At 43.4% G+C, this 18,851-nt stretch overlaps 1 protein-coding gene across 1 annotated transcript; it reads left to right on the top strand.

Moving 5' to 3' along the window:
- Nucleotides 1–3,166: 3,166 nt before the first annotated feature.
- LOC310699717 (tigger transposable element-derived protein 1-like) lies at nucleotides 3,167–7,116 on the top strand. The gene is made up of 2 exons (XM_083488151.1): nucleotides 3,167–3,474; nucleotides 5,007–7,116. The coding sequence occupies exon 2, from the start codon at nucleotides 5,338–5,340 to the stop codon at nucleotides 6,970–6,972; it is 1,635 nt and encodes a 544-aa protein (XP_083344277.1). The 5' UTR covers nucleotides 3,167–3,474; nucleotides 5,007–5,337; the 3' UTR covers nucleotides 6,973–7,116.
- Nucleotides 7,117–18,851: the final 11,735 nt, after the last annotated feature.

Genomic DNA, 18,851 nt, shown 5'->3' with positions numbered 1-18,851 from the left:
TGATGCGGACTGTGCAAAATAATCAGATATTATATTTTACACACACCCCCCAAAAAAAGTGAGCTATACAAACTTGTGCAATGTTATCAGTGTTCCTTATGTGGTAGACATCGTTCCCTAGAGAGTGGCTGCCATCCCCTAAATGCCTAAGCAACTCCTCATAAGACTGGCACTTTTGGAAAAGGCAAAACTTCCATAACTTTTTTTAAAAAAGAGCCAGAACTTTACTTCCTAATCTTGGAATGGGTTCTGTGGGTAGGGTTCTTCAAGCTGAATCTGGGTTGCACTGTGGGCCCAGACACATGGGATATAGCCAGCTTGCTGTGGTCCGATCAAAAGTAGAAATAAACCCAGCCACGCTCTGTTACAGAAATCACAGTATGATGCCAGGTGGCCACCAGTGAAGCAAAAGGTATATGGCCTTGGCCTACAAGTGTGACCAGCCCACACCCAACTGCTGTGTTTCAAGTTGGGCTATGCACTGGAACTCTCTTTGCTTCCTCAAGAAAGACAAATTTTTACTTGCCCTGAGGTGAAGATGTCCGAAAAAAGAAACATCTATGTTCTTCAAGCCATATATAATCTTCTAAATATGTGGTCCATGGAGAATTTTCCATGACCAGAAAGACGTTTAAGAAAATGTGGCACTTTGGAATGAAATATCTCAATTGCTTTGTTGATCGATTTTTAATACAGTATTAAAATTGGTTAAAACAATGTACCTTGGTGACAACAGTTGCTACGGCAACGTTGACTCCCATGCCAATTTCATAATGTGTGAATGTTCTGCATCATTTGGCCTACATCCCCCTTTCATGACATGAGGTATGCCCACGTTATCTAAATTTTCCATATGTCACCAGTATGGTGCAGTGGCCATTCAGAATGGAATAGATTTGCCTTGGCACCATTCCTATCCCAGTTGGCTCAGTTGGTTACAGTGTGGCGCTCATGATGCCAAGGTTGCAGGTTTGATCCCTGTATGGGCCAGCTCCATATCCCTGCATTGCAAGAGGTTGGATTAGATGACCAACCTTCCAACTCTACCATTCTATGATTCTATGATCTCAGCACCACTTCCTCCTTCGTTTTCTTTCTAGCCTTACAACTAACTCTAAATGCAACACTGAGCTTGTGAATAAAGAGCCCAATTATTTATGGACAACTAAGACTAGTGTGCTTTACCAAAGATAATTAACGGGACTACAACTCCAACCTGTAGAGAAGCAAACACAGCAGGGTATTGATGCAATATAAATTTCACTTGTTTATTGTACTGTATGAGGCAATTCTGGAGAGGTGGTTTATCTTCATCTATATTGAAATCCTTCTCGGAAGTCAGGAAGAGGAATGGGAGGTAGGTAATGAAGGGGAGGAAGCATTAATTTAAAAAGCACCACTAGAAAACTCAGCCTTCCCCAACCTGCTGCCCTCCAGAAGTTTTGGACTACAATTCTCACCATCCCAAACCAGCACAACTGATGGGACTTATCATCCAAAACAGCTGGAGGGCACGAAGTTGGGGAAGGCTGGTTTGATTTTTCTCCCTTCATTTCTCTCAGTGTGGAGCCAGTGTGGTGTAGTGGTTAAGAGCGGTAGTCTCGTAATCTGGGGAACCGGGTTCGCGTCTCCGCTCCTCCACATGCAGCTGCTGGGTGACCTTGGGCCAGTCACACTCCTTTGAAGTCTCTCAGCCCCACTCACCTCACAGAGTGTTTGTTGTGGGGGAGGAAGGGAAAGGAGAATGTTAGCCGCTTTGAGACTCCTTAAAGAGAGTGAAAGGCAGGATATCAAATCCAAACTCTTCTTCTTCTTCTCTCAGGGTTGTTGCTGTTCAGCCCAGAGTACAGATTTCTACATTGGCCTTAAATAATGTGCCATGAATGCTAACTTCCATCTTAGTTTCCATTATACTGGTTCCATTATATTGCTTCATGTGTTGTTGTTTTCCCTCATATAAAATTCAAAATCAGTCCCTGACCCGTTTTTCTCTGAGCATGAAAAATTACAAAGGGGGTGGATCGAAATGCAAAGCAGCTTCCAAATTGGAAATGGGAAGCTGGGGAAACACACCATCAACCACTAATGTGAAGGAATCTGAAAACAATTGGATGGGTATGTTTATGAGGAACACATGTATGTTCAGTTGAGGTTAAATACATCTACTTGGAAATCCCTTTCTTTAGGACTGGAGGTATACCTTACATCAAGCCTGAGTTCACTGTACAGGTATGGCAGTATTGGGGGGGGCACTGAGCTGTTGGGTCCTTCATGAACTGTATTGTCCCCTCGTTGCTGTTCCCACTTCTAGGTACACACTGTCAAATAGCAACCCTATTCATTTAGAGCCTTGGAAGGTCACTACTGATGAGGTTGCCTTCAGCCTCAAAGAGTGTCTGTCTTTGCCAGAGGGAGGTGTTTGAATTTCTATGTATAGGTTGCTAGAGCGTTGGGGGGGAAGAAACAGAGGCAAGGAAAAATACAGCAAGTTTTCCAGTATTAGAGAAAGCTGCAAATCTGTAGAAATGATAAGGAGCTGAAGTTTTACTACTTCAAAACTTGAAGTTTGTTATTTCAAGGGACAAGAGCGGTGCTTTCACTTCAAAGAGGTTGAACTGACCCTGAGACATATGAGCAGGATCTGTCAGTATGCACTCTGTATTCTTCATCTTACACCCCTTGTAGTTATTCACACAAAACATACAGCAATTGGACAGTCTGTGTACTTGTGTCCATGATAGCCAAGCTGTACAAATTAACAACTGTACACTCTTTCACACAAATATTTGCACATGTGTAGGGACAGCTTGTACCTGTGGTCAGCATAACCTGTGAAGAAGCCTAAGGTCATGCATGGTGAATATTCACAGCCTGATTCAGACATGCCTGTGCACTACAATATCTCATATCACTCAGTAACTCAGCACTCAGCCAGCGTGCAAATGAATCTGTGAACTTCCTCCTTGGGGGGGGGGGGGAACGTGTGCAAAGTGATTTCAAGATATATATGAATGCTCTATCTGTAATGTTTAGTCAATGACAGGCATTTTACACATGCAATACGTCACTCAGCATTGCTGCCATTACATGTTGAACACATAGTGTGTGAACTTGCCTAGTATTTTAGCTATTACTAGCTGGGTATAAACTCAACTAGGCTGAATACAGTGGTGCCCCGCAAGACGAATGCCTCGCAAGACGAAAAACTTGCTAGACGGAAGGGTTTTGTGGTTTTTGAGCTGCTTCGCAAGACGAATTTCCCTATGGGCTTGCTTCGCAAGACGAAAACGTCTTGCAAGTTTGTTTCCTTTTTCTTAAAACCGTTAATATCCAGGGTGCATTGCTTGAAGAGGTGCAGTTGTGACTTGACTTAGAGGAGCAACTCATAGCACGCGGTGTGGTAGCCTTTTTTGAGGTTTTTGAAGACTTTGCTGATTTTTGAAGCTTTTCCAAAACTTCTTTTGCAGCCATTTGGTAAGTTAAACTTTTAAAACTTTTTGGGGGGGGTTTGGATTTTGGGTTTGGGTGTTTGGAATTCAAGGACTTGGTGTTGGGGAGGGGTTTGCAAGAATCTGGAGGCTTGTGTGGTTTTTTTCTGCATTTTTATGATTTTTTGTGACCATTGGGCCACTCTGCTGTTTTTTTAAAAAAATAATCTGGGTTTGAATTTCTGTGTGGTGGGTGGCTGGGGGAACAGTTGAGGAGGGGTTTGCAAGAATCTGGGAGCTTGTGTGGTTTTTTCTGCATTTTTATGATTTTTTGTGACCATTGGGCCACTCTGCTGTTTTTTTAAAAAAATAATCTGGGTTTGAATTTCTGTGTGGTGGGTGGCTGGGGGAACAGTTGGGGAGGGGTTTGCAAGAATCTGGGAGCTTGTGTGGTTTTTTCTGCATTTTTATGATTTTCTGTGACCATTGGGCCATGTTGTTTTTTTTTAAAAAAAATTCTGGGTTTGAATTTCTGTGTGGTGGCTGGCTGGGGGAACAGTTGAGGAGGGGTTTGCAAGAATCTGGGAGCTTGTGTGGTTTTTTCCTGCATTTTTCTGATTTTCTGTGACCATTGGGCCATGTTGGGTTTTTTTTAAAAAAAATCTGGGTTTGAATTTCTGTGTGGTGGCTGGCTGGGGGAACAGTTCAGGAGGGGTTTGCAAGAATCTGGGAGCTTGTGTGGGTTTTTTTTGAATTTTTATGATTTTCTGTGACCATTGGGCCATGTTGTTGTTTTTTTAAAAAAATCTGGGTTTGAATTTCTGTGTGGTGGCTGGCTGGGGGAACAGTTGGGGAGGGGTTTGCAAGAATTTGGGAGCTTGTGTGGGTTTTTTTGAATTTTTATGATTTTCTGTGACCATTGGGCCATGTTGTTGTTTTTTTAAAAAAAAATTCTGGGTTTGAATTTCTGTGTGGTGGCTGGCTGGGGAAACAGTTCAGGAGGGGTTTGCAAGAATCTGGGAGCTTGCGTGGTGTGTGTTTTTTTTTTTTTTTGAATTTTTATGATTTACTGTGACCATTGGGCCATGTTGTTGTTGTTTTAAAAAAAAAATCTGGGTTTGAATTTCTGTGTGGTGGCTGGCTGGGGGAACAGTTGAGGAGGGGTTTGCAAGAATCTGGGAGCTTGTGCGGTTTTTTTGGGGGGGGTTTTATGATTTTCTGTGACCATTGGGCCATGTTGGGTTTTTTAAAAAAAAATTCTGGATTTGAATTTCTGTGTGGTGGCTTCCCGTGGGAACAGTTGGGGAGGGGTTTGCAAGAATCTGGGAGCTTGTGTGGTTTTTTTTCCGCATTTTTATGATTTTCTGTGACCATTGGTCCATGTTGTTGTTTTTTTAAAAAAAAATCTGGATTTGAATTTCTGTGCGGTGGGTGGCTGGGGGACCAGTTGGGGAGGGGTTTACAACAGTTGGGGAGGGGTTTGCAATTTCTGTGTGGTGGGTGGGTGGCTGGGGGGACAGTTGAGGTTTTTGAAGACTTTGCTGATTTTTGAAGCTTTTCCAAAACTTCTTTTTGCAGCCATTTGAGGTTTTAGAAGACTTTGCTGATTTTTGAAGCTTTTCCAAAACTTCTTTTGCAGCCATTTGGTAAGTTAAACTTTTAAAACTTTTTGGGGGTTTTTTGGATTTTGGGTTGGGTGTTTGGAATTCAAGGACTTGGTTCTGGGTTTGAATTTCTGTGTGGTGGGTGGCTGGGTGCTTTTGAATTTTTTGGATGTGAAGCACTGATCTTTTTTTCTTTTCTTTTCTTTTTTGAGTTTGCGAAGGTAGGAGCTGTGCTGCCATGGGACCCAAGAAGACTGCTGCTGCAGAGGCCGGCGAGAGGAAGAAGGAGAAGGTGACACTGGAAAATGAAGAAGGAGATCATCCGGAAGCACGACTGTGGAATGCGTGTGACAGACCTCGCCAGGGAGTATGGGAGGAATCCATCGACCATTGGGACCATCCTGAAGATGAGGGAGAAGATCCTTGCGACTGATGCAGCCAAGGGAGTCACCAGGATCGTGAAGAACCGCTCAGCTGTTCTGGAGGAGGTGGAGAAGCTGCTGCTCATCTGGTTAGAAGAGAAGCAGCGTGCAGGGGACACAGTGACTGAGGCCGTCATTTGTGAGAAGGCCAAGGCCTTGCACGCAGACCTCGTCCGGGAACAGCCAGGAACCTCAGGTGAGCCAGAAGTCTTCAAGGCAAGCAGAGGTTGGTTTGACCGGTTCAAGGCAAGATCTGGAATCCACAGCATGGTCAGGCATGGAGAGGCTGCCAGTTCTGATGTTTCTGCGGCTGAAGACTTTGCAGCAGAGTTCCTGGAGGCTGTGAAGACAGAGGGCTACGTTCCACAGCAGGTCTTCAACTGTGACGAGACCAGGCTGTTTTGGAAGAGGATGCCCAAAAGGACTTTCATCACACAGGAGGAGGCCAAGTTGCCTGGCCACAAGCCCATGAAGGACCGTATGACCCTGCTCTTCTGTGCCAACACAAGTGGCGACCTGAAGATCAAGCCCCTGCTGGTGTACCACTCGGAGAACCCACGGGCCTTCAAGAAACACAAGGTCGACAAGGAGCAGCTGAGTGTCATGTGGCGATCCAACAGTAAGGCTTGGGTCACACGTGTGCTGTTTGTGGACTGGGTCAATCTTGCTTTTGGCCCTGCTGTCAAACAGTACCTGCTGGACAACGACCTGCCGCTGAAGGCTTTGCTTCTGATGGACAATGCTCCTGCTCATCCTAAAGGCCTTGAGTTGGACTTGTTGGAGGAGTTCAGCTTCATCAGAATCATGTTCCTGCTGCCTAACACCACGCCACTGCTCCAGCCGATGGATCAGCAGGTCATCGCCAATTTCAAAAAACTCTACACCAAGGAGCTTTTCAGGCGATGCTTCGAGGTGACTGATTGCACCACCATCACCCTGCGGGAATTCTGGAAGGACCACTTCGACATCGTCACCTGCTTGAAGTTGATCACCACGGCCTGGAACGGGATCAGCCAGAGAAATTTGAATTGCGCTTGGCGCAGCCTGTGGCCGGACTGTGTGGCACCAAGTGACTCTGATGCACCAGAGTCAACAGTGGCGCAGGACATTGTTGCCTTGGGGAGGACCATGGGCCTGGAGGTCACAGAGGCGGACATCAGTGAGCTGGTGGAGGAGCACGACCACGAGCTGACCACCCAGGAGCTGGTCGAACTGCAGGCAGAGGCTGCGCAGGAGCAGGCCTCACTGGAAGAGGAGGAAGCAACTGAGGAACGGCTGTCCTCCAAAGAACTGAGGGACATTTGCATGAAATGGAAGGATGTGCAGGCTTTTGCACAGTGGCACCACCCTGACAAGCATGAGGCACATGACCTTGTGAACACTTTTGATACGAGGGTCATGCCGCCTTTCAGGGAGGTGCTGAAAAGGCGGATGAAGCAGCAGACCATGGACAGGTTCTTCAGCAAGAAGCAAAGAGTGGAAGAGGAACCTTCTTCGAGTTGTCCCCCAGAGTCTTAGAAAATGTACTGTACACTTTGTTGATTTTTAAATGTTTTTCTGTCATGTTTAGAAACTTAATTTATTGTTCCTTCAATTTTTGAAATGCTCTTTACAGTATGTGTGACTTTAAAGAGCACTTAATAAACTCTTGTTGCACCAAATTTGACTTTGTTTGGACTTTTTTTGACCATAGGAACGCATTAATTGAATTTCAATGCATTCCTATGGGATTTCGTGCTTCGCAAGACGAAAAATTCGCTAGACAAAAAAACTCGCGGAACGAATTAATTTCGTCTTGCGAAGCACCACTGTATTGTTTCCAATCAGTATCAGCACTATATTTATTACTTTTATTATTATTATTTGAATTCATATATCACCCTATACCCATGGGTCTCTGTACAGATTGAACATATTTTAACATGTTCAATCTGTACAGAGAACCAACTCATATATGCAATCATTTTCTTATTGCCTAAAACTGAAATATTAAGACATCTCTGTGAAAAATAAAAAGATCTGCTCTTTAAAGGGGGAGGGGAATCCCTAGGAATAAAATCTTGAGAGAAAAACATACTAATCTTCTTTGACTTAAAAGTAAATAGGTATAGAACCAGAACAAAGCTGGAATGAAAATAAGCTGGGCACAATAGCCCCCACATCCATCTCTAGCAGGAGAATTCATAAAATGCCTCTCTCATTTACATAACCAATTTCTTTACTTTCCTGTTCTCTACTGATAACAATAAACAACCAATATTAAACTCTCTTGGAGCTTTTTCTGCTTCTGCTTCTTCATTGAAAAAAATAAATCCAAATGAGAGACGAATCTTGTAATTAAGATGGGAAGTGAAGCTAACTTCCTTCTCTCCGTTCCTAAGTTTCATTCCAATCAATTATTGTCTTTATCACAACCTGCCTTTGATTACAACCTGCCTGTACCTAATTCCATTAACAGTGAAATCTCCCTACAGTGATAAGCCTCTCAATGCTGCAGTCACTGAAAAGTTGGCAGTAGAGACAGAAAACAACATCCTAAGAGAGCCCGGTTTTTAGAAAATATGCTTAACATTTCATTTTGTAGTAGCAATCCCATAAGCAAGTTTGGACAGGTATATATACCTTATCCCAACTTGCTTATGGGATTGTACATCTAAGGAGGAAAGGAGGGTGAAGGCAGGGAGGAATTATGTTGTGCCTTTTGATAGAAGAAAGTGGTTGAGTGAACAGATTGTGAAGTGAGAAAAAGAAGGAGCCTCTTCTGTCTAAGAAAACCAGATGCCCAGAGCTATCCTTCTTCAGATGTGTTTCCTATAAACACTACAGAAGGTTTTTCTTGGCACAAATGTATACTAAACTGAATGAGTTTCATTGGCACAAACATTGTTGATGATGAACTATATATATTTGGGTACTGGGTGCCACTTGACATTCCATCAAGAAGCAACACATCCAAACATGGTTTGGGATTTCGGCATTGGCTCTCGATCCAAAATTATCAATCATCTGCTTGGTAGAAAGCCAGAAATCGGGCTGGCTGATTATAGGCCTTCGGTGGCTTTAGGACCTCAGGTCCTAAACCAGGATTGGTGTGCCTCAGGCCTGTGAGCCAAATGCAGCCTCTGGGCTTCTCTTACTGGCCCATGAGACTCCTCCTCCCCAGGCCAAAGTCCTTCCCACACCTTGCTCCACAGCTTCCTTGCGTGTTTTTGCGTGGGAATGAGGGGCAGATCTACTATGAAACTAATGAAGCTTAAGCTTGAGGGCCCTTAATCCCAGAGCGGCCCCAGGAGCAACTTTAGTCCATGTTGCTTAAATAGTTTGGGCCTAGTAGACCCAATTTGAGTTGCACAACTCAAATTGATAATTTTGTTGCTGCATCTATTTCAACAATCCCAAAGTTTGAGAGCCAGTAGCACAGATGCTGTAAAGGTGTGATGATCTGGAACAACTCCACTGAAGTAGATAATGGCATTACCAAGACCTCGTTGCAGGTTGCAAAGGTCCCCCCCAATACAGTTCAAGTACATTCCTCCCACAAACACACCCAAAGAGAAGCTGCCTCGTTTCCTTTCATCCACATACACACAAATGGCATATTTCACTCCTACCTGAAACGCAGAGACTGCCTCCTTCCCTCCCCCTTCCTCTCACATGCACACATACCAATGGGATGCTGCTGCCATGGACCAGTTACTGCCGCCTGGTCCAGCTTCAAGCCCAGAGGCTGCAAAACACGTCTCTTCCACTGCCACTCTCATTCCAGGCCTGAGGAAAACATACTTGCAGGTAGGCACTGCAGGTGACGGATGAAGGGCTCAGGCAGGTACCAACTGCATTATGGGCAAAACATTTGGCCTGAAACTGTGGGCAGCCAAGCACAGAAATAAACATTTGCACTCCAACCCATGCAAGAGGCCTCAGAAATCTAAATTGGATACTTGAGTCTATAGGTATGTTTTTTAAAAAACAACACACATATATTTTGTCATCTCAGAATAGATCAAATGTTGCTCCCACCTGTCACGTGGCATTCAAAGTGGAACTATACTCATGTTTTTATTCAAATCGCTGCTCTAAAATTACAAAAGATAAGTGCCACCTTTCAGCGTGAATAAACTTAAATATATACTAAAAATAATTCAGCATTAACTTGTGCGGCTTCAAGCTTCGGCAGTGAGTAAAAAGGTAGAGTTTTCAATTACATGCTTTGCAAAATCAAATGTCAAAGAACTCAACGGAATGAAGAATGCTTACCATAAGTGTGAACTGGCAGCAACTGGAGACTTTTTAATTTGAAACGTACTTGTAGAAACATGTTTTTACCCTTTAAACACACTTTATTGAGACTAAGGAAATTAAACATGATGGCTATGTCTTTATGTCTCAGACAATGGGAAATCATGTAATGTTCAGCTTCCCAAATGTCATTCCAGGCCTTATTAATCTCTGGCTGTGGGATACCTTACATGTGCAACAAAACTGCAATGGTTACCTTGGCTGCCCACTCATTTCTGGGCCCAACTCAAGAGTACTGGGTTTTGGCTTAAATAGCTTGGGACTAGATTATCTGATGGGACACCTGCACCGATATAAACCTTACCAAGATTTAAGATCTTCATATGCGGCCTGCTCTCTAGCCAGCTAGTGAAAGCTGTTATAGACTGGCGGATACCAGGGATAGGGCCATTTTAGTAGTTTCCCCAAACCTTTGGAACTTCCTTCCTAGGGAAATAGTTATGGACTATTTAAGGCATATTTTAATCAAAGTCTGTGTTTGGCATATCTCAATGTGCTGTGCTTATCATAGAATCAGAGAATTGTACAGTTGATTATCTAGTCGAACACCCGGTGTCAGGGAACTGCCATCAGAGGCAAGAGGAGAGGTAAGGCTCTCCAATGATGCAGGGGAGGGAACTAGCAAGGAGAGAGAGAGAGCTTCCGCTGGGGAAGGAAATCCAGGGGACACCAGGGAGAAAGGGGAGGCTGAGAGTACTGCGGAGGGAAGGCTCCGAGACTCTTCCAGTGAGATCAGCGGAGAGAGCACAGGACCTCCGCTTGGCACGCCCACGCTGCGCAGAAGGCTTCCGCGCAGAGAATCTAGGAAGAGACTTGGCGTCAAAGAATTTCTATGTTGGAGGAAGTTTAGGAGACGCCCACTCACGGATTCTGCCAGTGACTAAGACAGTCGCGTTGTAAGGGCTGTCAAACCAGGGAAAGGTTTTAGCTATACAACCAGCTTGGAGCAGTTTGCAGTTTACGCACAAGCAACCCCAATTCCCATTACACCCGGCAATACAGGAATCTCAACTAAAACATCCAAAACAGATGGCCATCCAACCTCTGCTTAAAAATCTCCAATGAAGGAGACTCCACCACCTTCCAAGGAAGTCTGTTCCACTGTTCCAGACAGTTCATACTGTCAGATGTTGGGTCAGAATCTCCTTTCATGTAACTTAAATCCATTGGCTCAGAGGCATACCTTCTAGAGCAGGAGAAAACAAGCTTGCTCCATCTTCCATGTGACAGCTCTTAAGATATTTGAAGAGGGCTATCATATCTTCTCTCAGTCTCCTCTTTTCCAGGCTGACATATCCAGCTCCTTCAAGCGTTCTTCATAAGGCATGACTTCTCGACCTTTGATCATCTTAGTTAGCCTCATCTGCACATGCTCCAGCTTTGAACGACTGTATCTAATAACTTAGTGAGACTGAAAGGGTATTTTATTCCTCCTTCATGATGATGATGATGATGATGATGAAAACTGCCTTGTGAGGGTAAGGTAAAGGACCCCTGACAGTTAAGTCCAGCCGTGAATGACTCTGGGGTTGGGGCACTCATCTCACTTTACTGGCCGAGGGAGCCAATGTTTGTCCGCAGACAGTTTTTCCAGGTCATGTGGCCACTTCTGGCGAAACCAGAGCAGAGCAAGGAATTGCTGTTTACCTTCCCACTGGAGCAGTACCTATTTATCTACTTGCACTTTGACGTGCTTTTGAACTGCTAGGTTGGCAGGAGCTGGGACCAAACAATAGGAGCTCACCCCGTCGCAGGGATTCAAACCACCGACCTTCTGATCGGAAAGCCCAAGGCTCAGTAGTTTACACCACAGCGCCACCTGCATCCCTTGTGAGGGTAGCATGCCCTAAACGGCAGGTTAGAAATATTTTAAATAAACAAAGAAGTGAGGCAGAGTGTGCATAGGAACATACTGTAGGAAGATGCCTTATCCTGAGTCAGACAATTGGTTCATCTAGGTCAGTACTGTCAGCAGTGACTGTCAGTGCTGCAGAGCTGCCATTGTAACAGCAGCATCCCTGCTGCCCACCTGAGTGGGTCAGAGGTACATGGATGCTCGCCATTCCCACCAAGGTTTCAGACAAGGAATCTTTCCCAGCCCTACTCAGAAATGCCAGGGTCCTTCTGGGACCCTCTACATGCAAATAAGATGTTCTTCCATTATGGCCCTTTCCCAAGTGAGTCTGTGGCACACTGTTCATCCATATTTGTGATCTTCCATGCTTCTTCCATCCCCTTAATTGGGAAGAAGGATTGCTGAAATTGGGAGGGGGGCATGTGGGAGGCAACTGATGTTACAGGAGAGGCCTGGTTCACAAATCCTTTACCATGCGCAGAGGAGGCACAGCTATGCTCTGTAGTCTTGCGGGGACTTTCACATTGAGAAATTATGAGTCATCTCTGAGGGATGACAAAACAGGACCAATGGACTGGAGTTATTCCAGGCAAATTATTCCACAATGGAGTGCTGCATTCTGTGAAACTCTGTTCTAAAGTGACAGATTCGGGGAGAATTTGGGAACACATTTGTAAAACCAAAAACACTTGTCCCATAATTACAGCACCGAGAACTCCATAAGAGTCTAACTCCATAGGATTGCAATCCCACACCCCCTGCTTGACCTGGGAAACCTCTTAACCTGACAAGTGATTTCAGCCTAAACTATTAATTGCAAAATTGGTTACATGGAAAGAAACACCATAGAATGCACCTAGAGTCCAAATTAGTATAGAGAACCTTTCGAAACCAGTCGACAAGCATGAAGAACATTGATTTATTTTTCGGCGTCCTATTCAGCCTATGAAAGAGCAGGAGGAAAAACAGACTGTTCTCTGCATGCAAATATTTACATTTCTAAGCCCTAGGTCCTATTTTTGCTTCACACAGAAACCTGATACTTCAGGTTGTTATGGAGCACAAAATATGAATTTGTACATAAGCTGTTGCTTGCTAAGGCATATTGCCATTTCACTAAAAAAAAGATAAGGATAAGCCAAGGTCCAACATTTAAAGGTAACAAGACTATTCCTAGTTGTTTCAGCACTCAGGAAAAATCTTCTATCTTATCCAACACCCACCCTCTCCCATTACTACCTGACTCCCCCCACCCTGGTGATCCTCAAAAGAAATCAAGAAGGAAGCAGTCGTTACAACAATGTAACACGGGAGCACGACTAAAGCAGGGGTAGGAAATCTATGGCTCTCCAAATGTTGCTGGACTGCAACTCCACCATTCCTGACCATGCTGGTGGGAGTTGGGGTCCAACAACATCTGGAAGGTCACAGTTTCTACACCACTGGGCTGAAGGCAAGCATTGGCCAATCCAAATCAGATTTAATGCTTCCCCAGTCTCTCTCCCTCCAACCACTGGGTGCCCTCAGTATGAAAGAATGCTTGTCTACCTTTTCCTTGCTAATACAAATAAACTTCAAATTAACTCTTGATAAACACAAGAAAGGTGGTAGCGTCCGTGGTTGGCATCTCACAGGTGCAGAGAAAAACAGCCAAGTTCCTTCTTCCACCTGCTCCCTTAGGAGAGAATATCAACCAAAGCCGGTCCATACTTTCCCGATTCTAGAACACTCACAGAATCAAAGAATTGTAGAGTTGGAAGGGATCCCGAGAGTCATCTAATCCAACCCCTTGCGATTCAGGACTCTCAACTAGATTATACAGGGCAGATGACCTTCTGCTTAGGAACCTCTGCTTAGGAACCTCCAATGAAGGAGAGTCCACAACATTCTGAGGGAGACCATTCCACTGTCAAATAGCTCTTACTGTCAGAAAGTTCTTTCTGATGGTTAGTCAGAATCTTCCTTCTCATGACTTGAATTCATTGGTACAGGTCCTACCTTCCAGAGCAGGAGACAGCAAGCTTGCTTCATCTTCCATGTGACAGCCCTTTAGATATTTGATTGTGACTGTCATATCTCCACTCGGACTCCTTTTTCCCAGGCTGACACAGTTTTCCAGGTGTGCTCTGACCAAGGCAGAATAAAGTGGTACTTTTACTTCCCTTGACCTGGACGCTATACTTCATACAAGTGACTAAGAGCAGAGAATGTATTTCACTGCATACTCAGGTGTTTGGGTTGGAGAAAGAAACATAGCTTTGCTGGGTTTTTATGCTACTGTTCTGTGGGATTCTAGAGTAGGAGAATCATGTCCCCAGCCCCAAATAAGAAGCTATTGCAGTTTGAATTGCTGAGCAGATGTGCCTAGCTGCTGGAGACCTACAGGCGCCCTGCCATAGCACACAATTCACATTATCCCTGAGTGATTCATCTCTGAGGACAATAAAGGAGTTTGCATCATTTTTCTCAAAGTCAAAGCCTGCTTTGGATCATATGTGAGGCTGTTTGCCATGGCCAAACAAATGAACATGCCGAACATATCCATTAAAGAACATGCTGACTTGAAGGGGGAGGTGAAAAATCAAATTAAATGGACAACAACAACAAAAACCTTTGCTTTCGAAACCCCCATAGCTATTGTTTGTTGTAAAAGCTGTGGAGTCAGCTGATTGAAATAAACACCACCAGCCCCAGTGATTGGTTGAGCTACTGAAGTAATAGGAAACTATTGGTGAGCATTTTAAGTTGTTCTTATACTTGTATGTTTCTATGAGTTACTTTGAGTTCATCTTTATTTTTTTTAAAAAAACCTGACTAATAACTTTTTATAATTTTTAAATGCTGCTGATATTTTTTTATAAAAAAAATCTGTCCATATGTAAGGCTTACAGACAAGCTTTTTAATAGGCAACGTCTTTTTAATAGCAAGCAGTTCAGCCATGGGTGAAGTAGCCAGCACTCTGAGATAGCTGATCAGCAGGCACACTGAGATGTATCTGTGTGTGTCAACACTGTGCATATGTATTCATATAACATGTGAATAAAATGTGCTTAATTTGAGTATATGAGTGTTGAGTGTGAATTGTGTGTGTGTAAATCTGAATACTGTGCATGCATGGGTGTGTACAAATGATGAAGAATGTGAGTATCCAGGAGGAATTACCACACACACATTTGAAAATGTATATACTATATTTTTCCATGTATAAGATGCCCCCATGTACAAGATTCCCCCTATTTTGGGGGACTCCAAATTAAGAAAACACCCCCTCAATACTACCCATGTATAAGACAAGCCCCAATTTTTAACCTATATTTTTGGTTTAAAAAAACCCAACCTAGTCTTATACATAGAAAAATACTGTAACAATAATGATATATTATAATAATAATTTATTATTTATACCCCCGCCCATCTGCTGGGTTTCCTCAGCCACTCTGAGCAGCTTCCAACCAAATATTAAAAGCACAATACAGCATCAAACATTAAAAGCTTCTCTAAACAGGGCTGCCTTCAGATGTCTTTTAAAAGTAAGATAGTTGCTTATTTCTTTGACATCCACTGGGAGGGCGTTCCATGGGGAGGGCACCACAAACAAGAAGGCTCTCTGCCTGATTCCCTGTAACTTCACTTCTCGCAGCGAGGGCACCACCAGAAGGCCCTCGGCACTGGACCTTAGTAGGTGCCCATTTATGAATATAGTTCAGGTACCATTGGACAGGAGCAGCTGGCATGCTGCTGCAGACCCATGGGCCCAGTCTCAGAGAAAAGTTAGGATGTTAATCTAATGTGAACGTTTTTTTAAAAAAATTGCAGGGGGTCTTGTGTAGATCTTTCCCACATGGCACCATTCAGTAGGAAGGATCTCCAGCACTCAGCAGGAGTTCTCAAGCAAAGGGATGGCTAGGAGAAACATCTAGATGTCTGCTGTGCATTTATCTCCGTAAGTTAATCATCATTTCCTTTTTGAAGCATATGTGTGCTGAAATGTTCAGAAAAGTACTGAAAACTTCAGAGCACAAAACATCCATTTAAATCTGAACAATAGGTTGTGGTTGTTTTATTATTCTTATTATTCCTCAAGTGAATGCAGGCAACACTTTCTTCATATGCAGCACTGAGTTCTGCAAATCCATCTTAAGGATGCAACACAAAAATCATTATGAAAAACGCACACCCTTACCAAACCAGCATTCGGAAATGGATTGTGTGCTCTGAACAAAGCTAGGGAAGTGGCGCATAGATAACACCCTCTAAAACCAGACTTCTTAATAAGCCAGCATAAAACTGATCCATGAAATGAAAACATTAAAATATTAAAGACTGCAGGATGTAATTATATCTGTCCCACTGTGCATATATATAATCCCACATTTTCTCTGAAACGATGCCAGATGGTTTTGCAGAACATTTTAAACCACATTTATCAGCTCACCTGTGAAGCACCAGTGAGGAAGAGCACAAGTTGGTCTGTGTTAAATATGTGTCTAAGGAGACTGACAATTCACACTACCAACAACCAGAATTAGAGGAGAGCTAATTGAAGGTGGTGAGGAAGAGAACCTTTGGACAAGGTAGGGAAGTTTATTGCTATTCCCTACATCAGATATCTCGGGTGCATATGTAAGATAAGTGGACCTCTTCGCTGACAGATCCAGTCACTTAATCATGGGATATCAACTTTGGAAGGGGAAACAAGAATGTGTCTTTTTGGAAAACAAGAATGCACCTGGCATTTAAAAGCTGCCAGGCATAGAGATGTGAAGACCCAGAAAAAATGGGGACACACAGAAAGATGGGGGGGGGGTGCCTTAAAAAAAATCTGGTTTTTTTCCACAGGCCTTCACATCTCTAGCCAGTGAACCTCTTGAGGAGAGCATTCCACAGCCCAAGGACTAGCTGTGGAATGTTTATAATATAATTTGCATTTGTGCAATTGAGTAATACAGTGCATGTAATTTCTTCCTTTAGATTTAACAGATATAACTCTGAAGTAAACAACCAGCCATAGAGTTGGGCAGGGTAAGGTGGGTCAGCTCAGAGGGCAGACTTTGGGGTACTATTAAGAGGTAGCTAGCTATTGGGTTTATTATTTTTTTATGCAGCCATGGAAGGCACCATTTGGATTTTCTTGAGTCATCATTGCTGGGCTAAATATTTTTCTGAGAAAGACATTTCCTTTCCCCTAGCTCTCGTAGTGGCCTTTCCCCCTAGCTCCTTTAATACGTATTTCTAACAAGCATGACTGCATTATATTCCTCCAAAGAGAAGAGAGTAAATATGCTCAGGCAGGAGATAGGTTTTAATCTCTTTAGGGCCAGGCACAGAAGCATGAGGGGTGATGATATTGGCAGCAGAAGCAAGAGCTGTTTCAGTAATGAACTGTGAATGGCCTATCCAAGTGTGAAATACAGCAAGGAGCAATAACAAATATCTAGTGCAGTAGATCGCTTTTAGAAAGCTGCAACTCAACGGCAGAGCAACTGTTTTTGTATGCAGAAGGTCCTGATTTTGATCTCCAACATCTCCAGTTAAGTGCTGGGAGAGAACCAGTCTGAAACCCAACAGCATGGGTAGGCAAACTAAGGCCCAGGGGCCGGATCCAGCCCAATCGCCTTCTAAATCTGGCCCTGTGAATCAGCGTGTTTTTACATGAGTAGAATTGTCTCCTTTTATTCAAAATGCATCTCTGGGTTATTTGTGGGGCATAGAAATTCATTCATTTTTTTTTTTTCAAAATATAGTCTGGCCCCCCACAAGGTCTGCGGGACAGTGCTGACCCCTGCCCTAGAGAGCCACTTACAGTCAGTGTAGAGACAAAGTCTGAACTAGATGAACCACTGGTCTGACTCAGTATAACGCAGCTTCCTATGTTCCTATATTCTAAATTTACTTTTAAAACTGAAAATGTTTCTTATGAGGAAAATTTAAAGGTATTGGCTTATGTTTAGCCCAGATAAGACATGATCGCCATCTTACAAGAACTTGAAGAGCTTTCACACAATTGATGCTGCACATTTGTTTTCTGTTGATCCAGAGGGCATGACCCAATCCAATAGGTTCGTGTTACAAGAAAAAGAATCCAGACTGGTGCTGGGACAGAGAGCTTAGGAACATGGTGGGTTGTCAAGCAGAAGTTGAATGCCCACCTGTCAGGGATGCTATAGCAGTGATTTTCTATATCGGCAGGGTTTGGTGCAAGAAGATATTTGAGGCCCCTCCCAGCTCTATGATTCTATTATTGGAAGGGCAATGCATTTGTGAGGTTTTAAAGATTCGGAATGTGATCTTCTTAATATCTGGTGCTATCACAAATGTGAACTAATTGAACATCTAACGGTACCATATCACGAAGCAGAAAGTTCAAGGTAATTAGTCACATTGAAGAATAATGCTTGAGAAGGGGTTGGAAACTCAGGAGGGAGGAAGTGAGGAAGAAAGTCAGAAATGGAGAACTTCAACTATTTTGACATTTGTTAAACAAGGGTTTTATTTTACCAGTTCCAGCTATCATTATATATCATTGCACCACTGCTGTCTGATCAAATTGGCACTACTAGTCAGTGTGGAAGAAAGGCAACTGAAGATGTGTCATGAAGTGTCATTTCTTCCCCGTAATCTTCCTGGCCCTGTGATAGGTACATACTAAATCCAAGGCAGTTACATGTAAAAACTGCATTCTGAACAAAGTGGAAATGGGAGCTTCCTGAAGAAACTCAGCCCTGCAAAATGACTCACTTTTCAGAATGGAGTTGAGCATTGCCAAGTCTGTCAGAATGATTTGCCAGAATTACAGAGTAGTTCTATTCAGTCTATTTCCCAAATATCACAAGCGATGGGTTCCTGATACACTTGCATCCCCAGACTTGAGAAAATCAGTAAGAGGATGATGAAGGGAGCAAGCCAAGAACTGGCTCACAGCTCAGCAGGGAAAGCAGATTGCCACCTTAAACTAAGATGACTATTAGAGTTCGAGTTACAGATAGGTAGCCGTGTTGGTCTGCCATAGTCAAAATAAAAAAATTCCTTCCAGTAGCACCTTAAAGACCAACTAAGTTAGTTCTTGGTATGAGCTTTCATGTCCATGCACACTTGGTATCTGAAGAAGTGTGCATGCACACGAAAGCTCATACCAAGAACTAACTTAGTTGGTCTTTAAGGTGCTACTGGAAGGAATTTTTTTATTAGAGTTCAATTGAACATAGTGCTTCCTGCATGCACTGTTATTGGAGTCCTCCCAGC

This window comes from Podarcis liolepis (genome assembly GCF_965112155.1).
Source record: "Podarcis liolepis genome assembly, chromosome: 2".
In the NCBI taxonomy this organism is placed as follows: Eukaryota; Metazoa; Chordata; class Lepidosauria; order Squamata; family Lacertidae; genus Podarcis; species Podarcis liolepis.
This window is presented reverse-complemented; position numbering and strand designations above follow the sequence as displayed.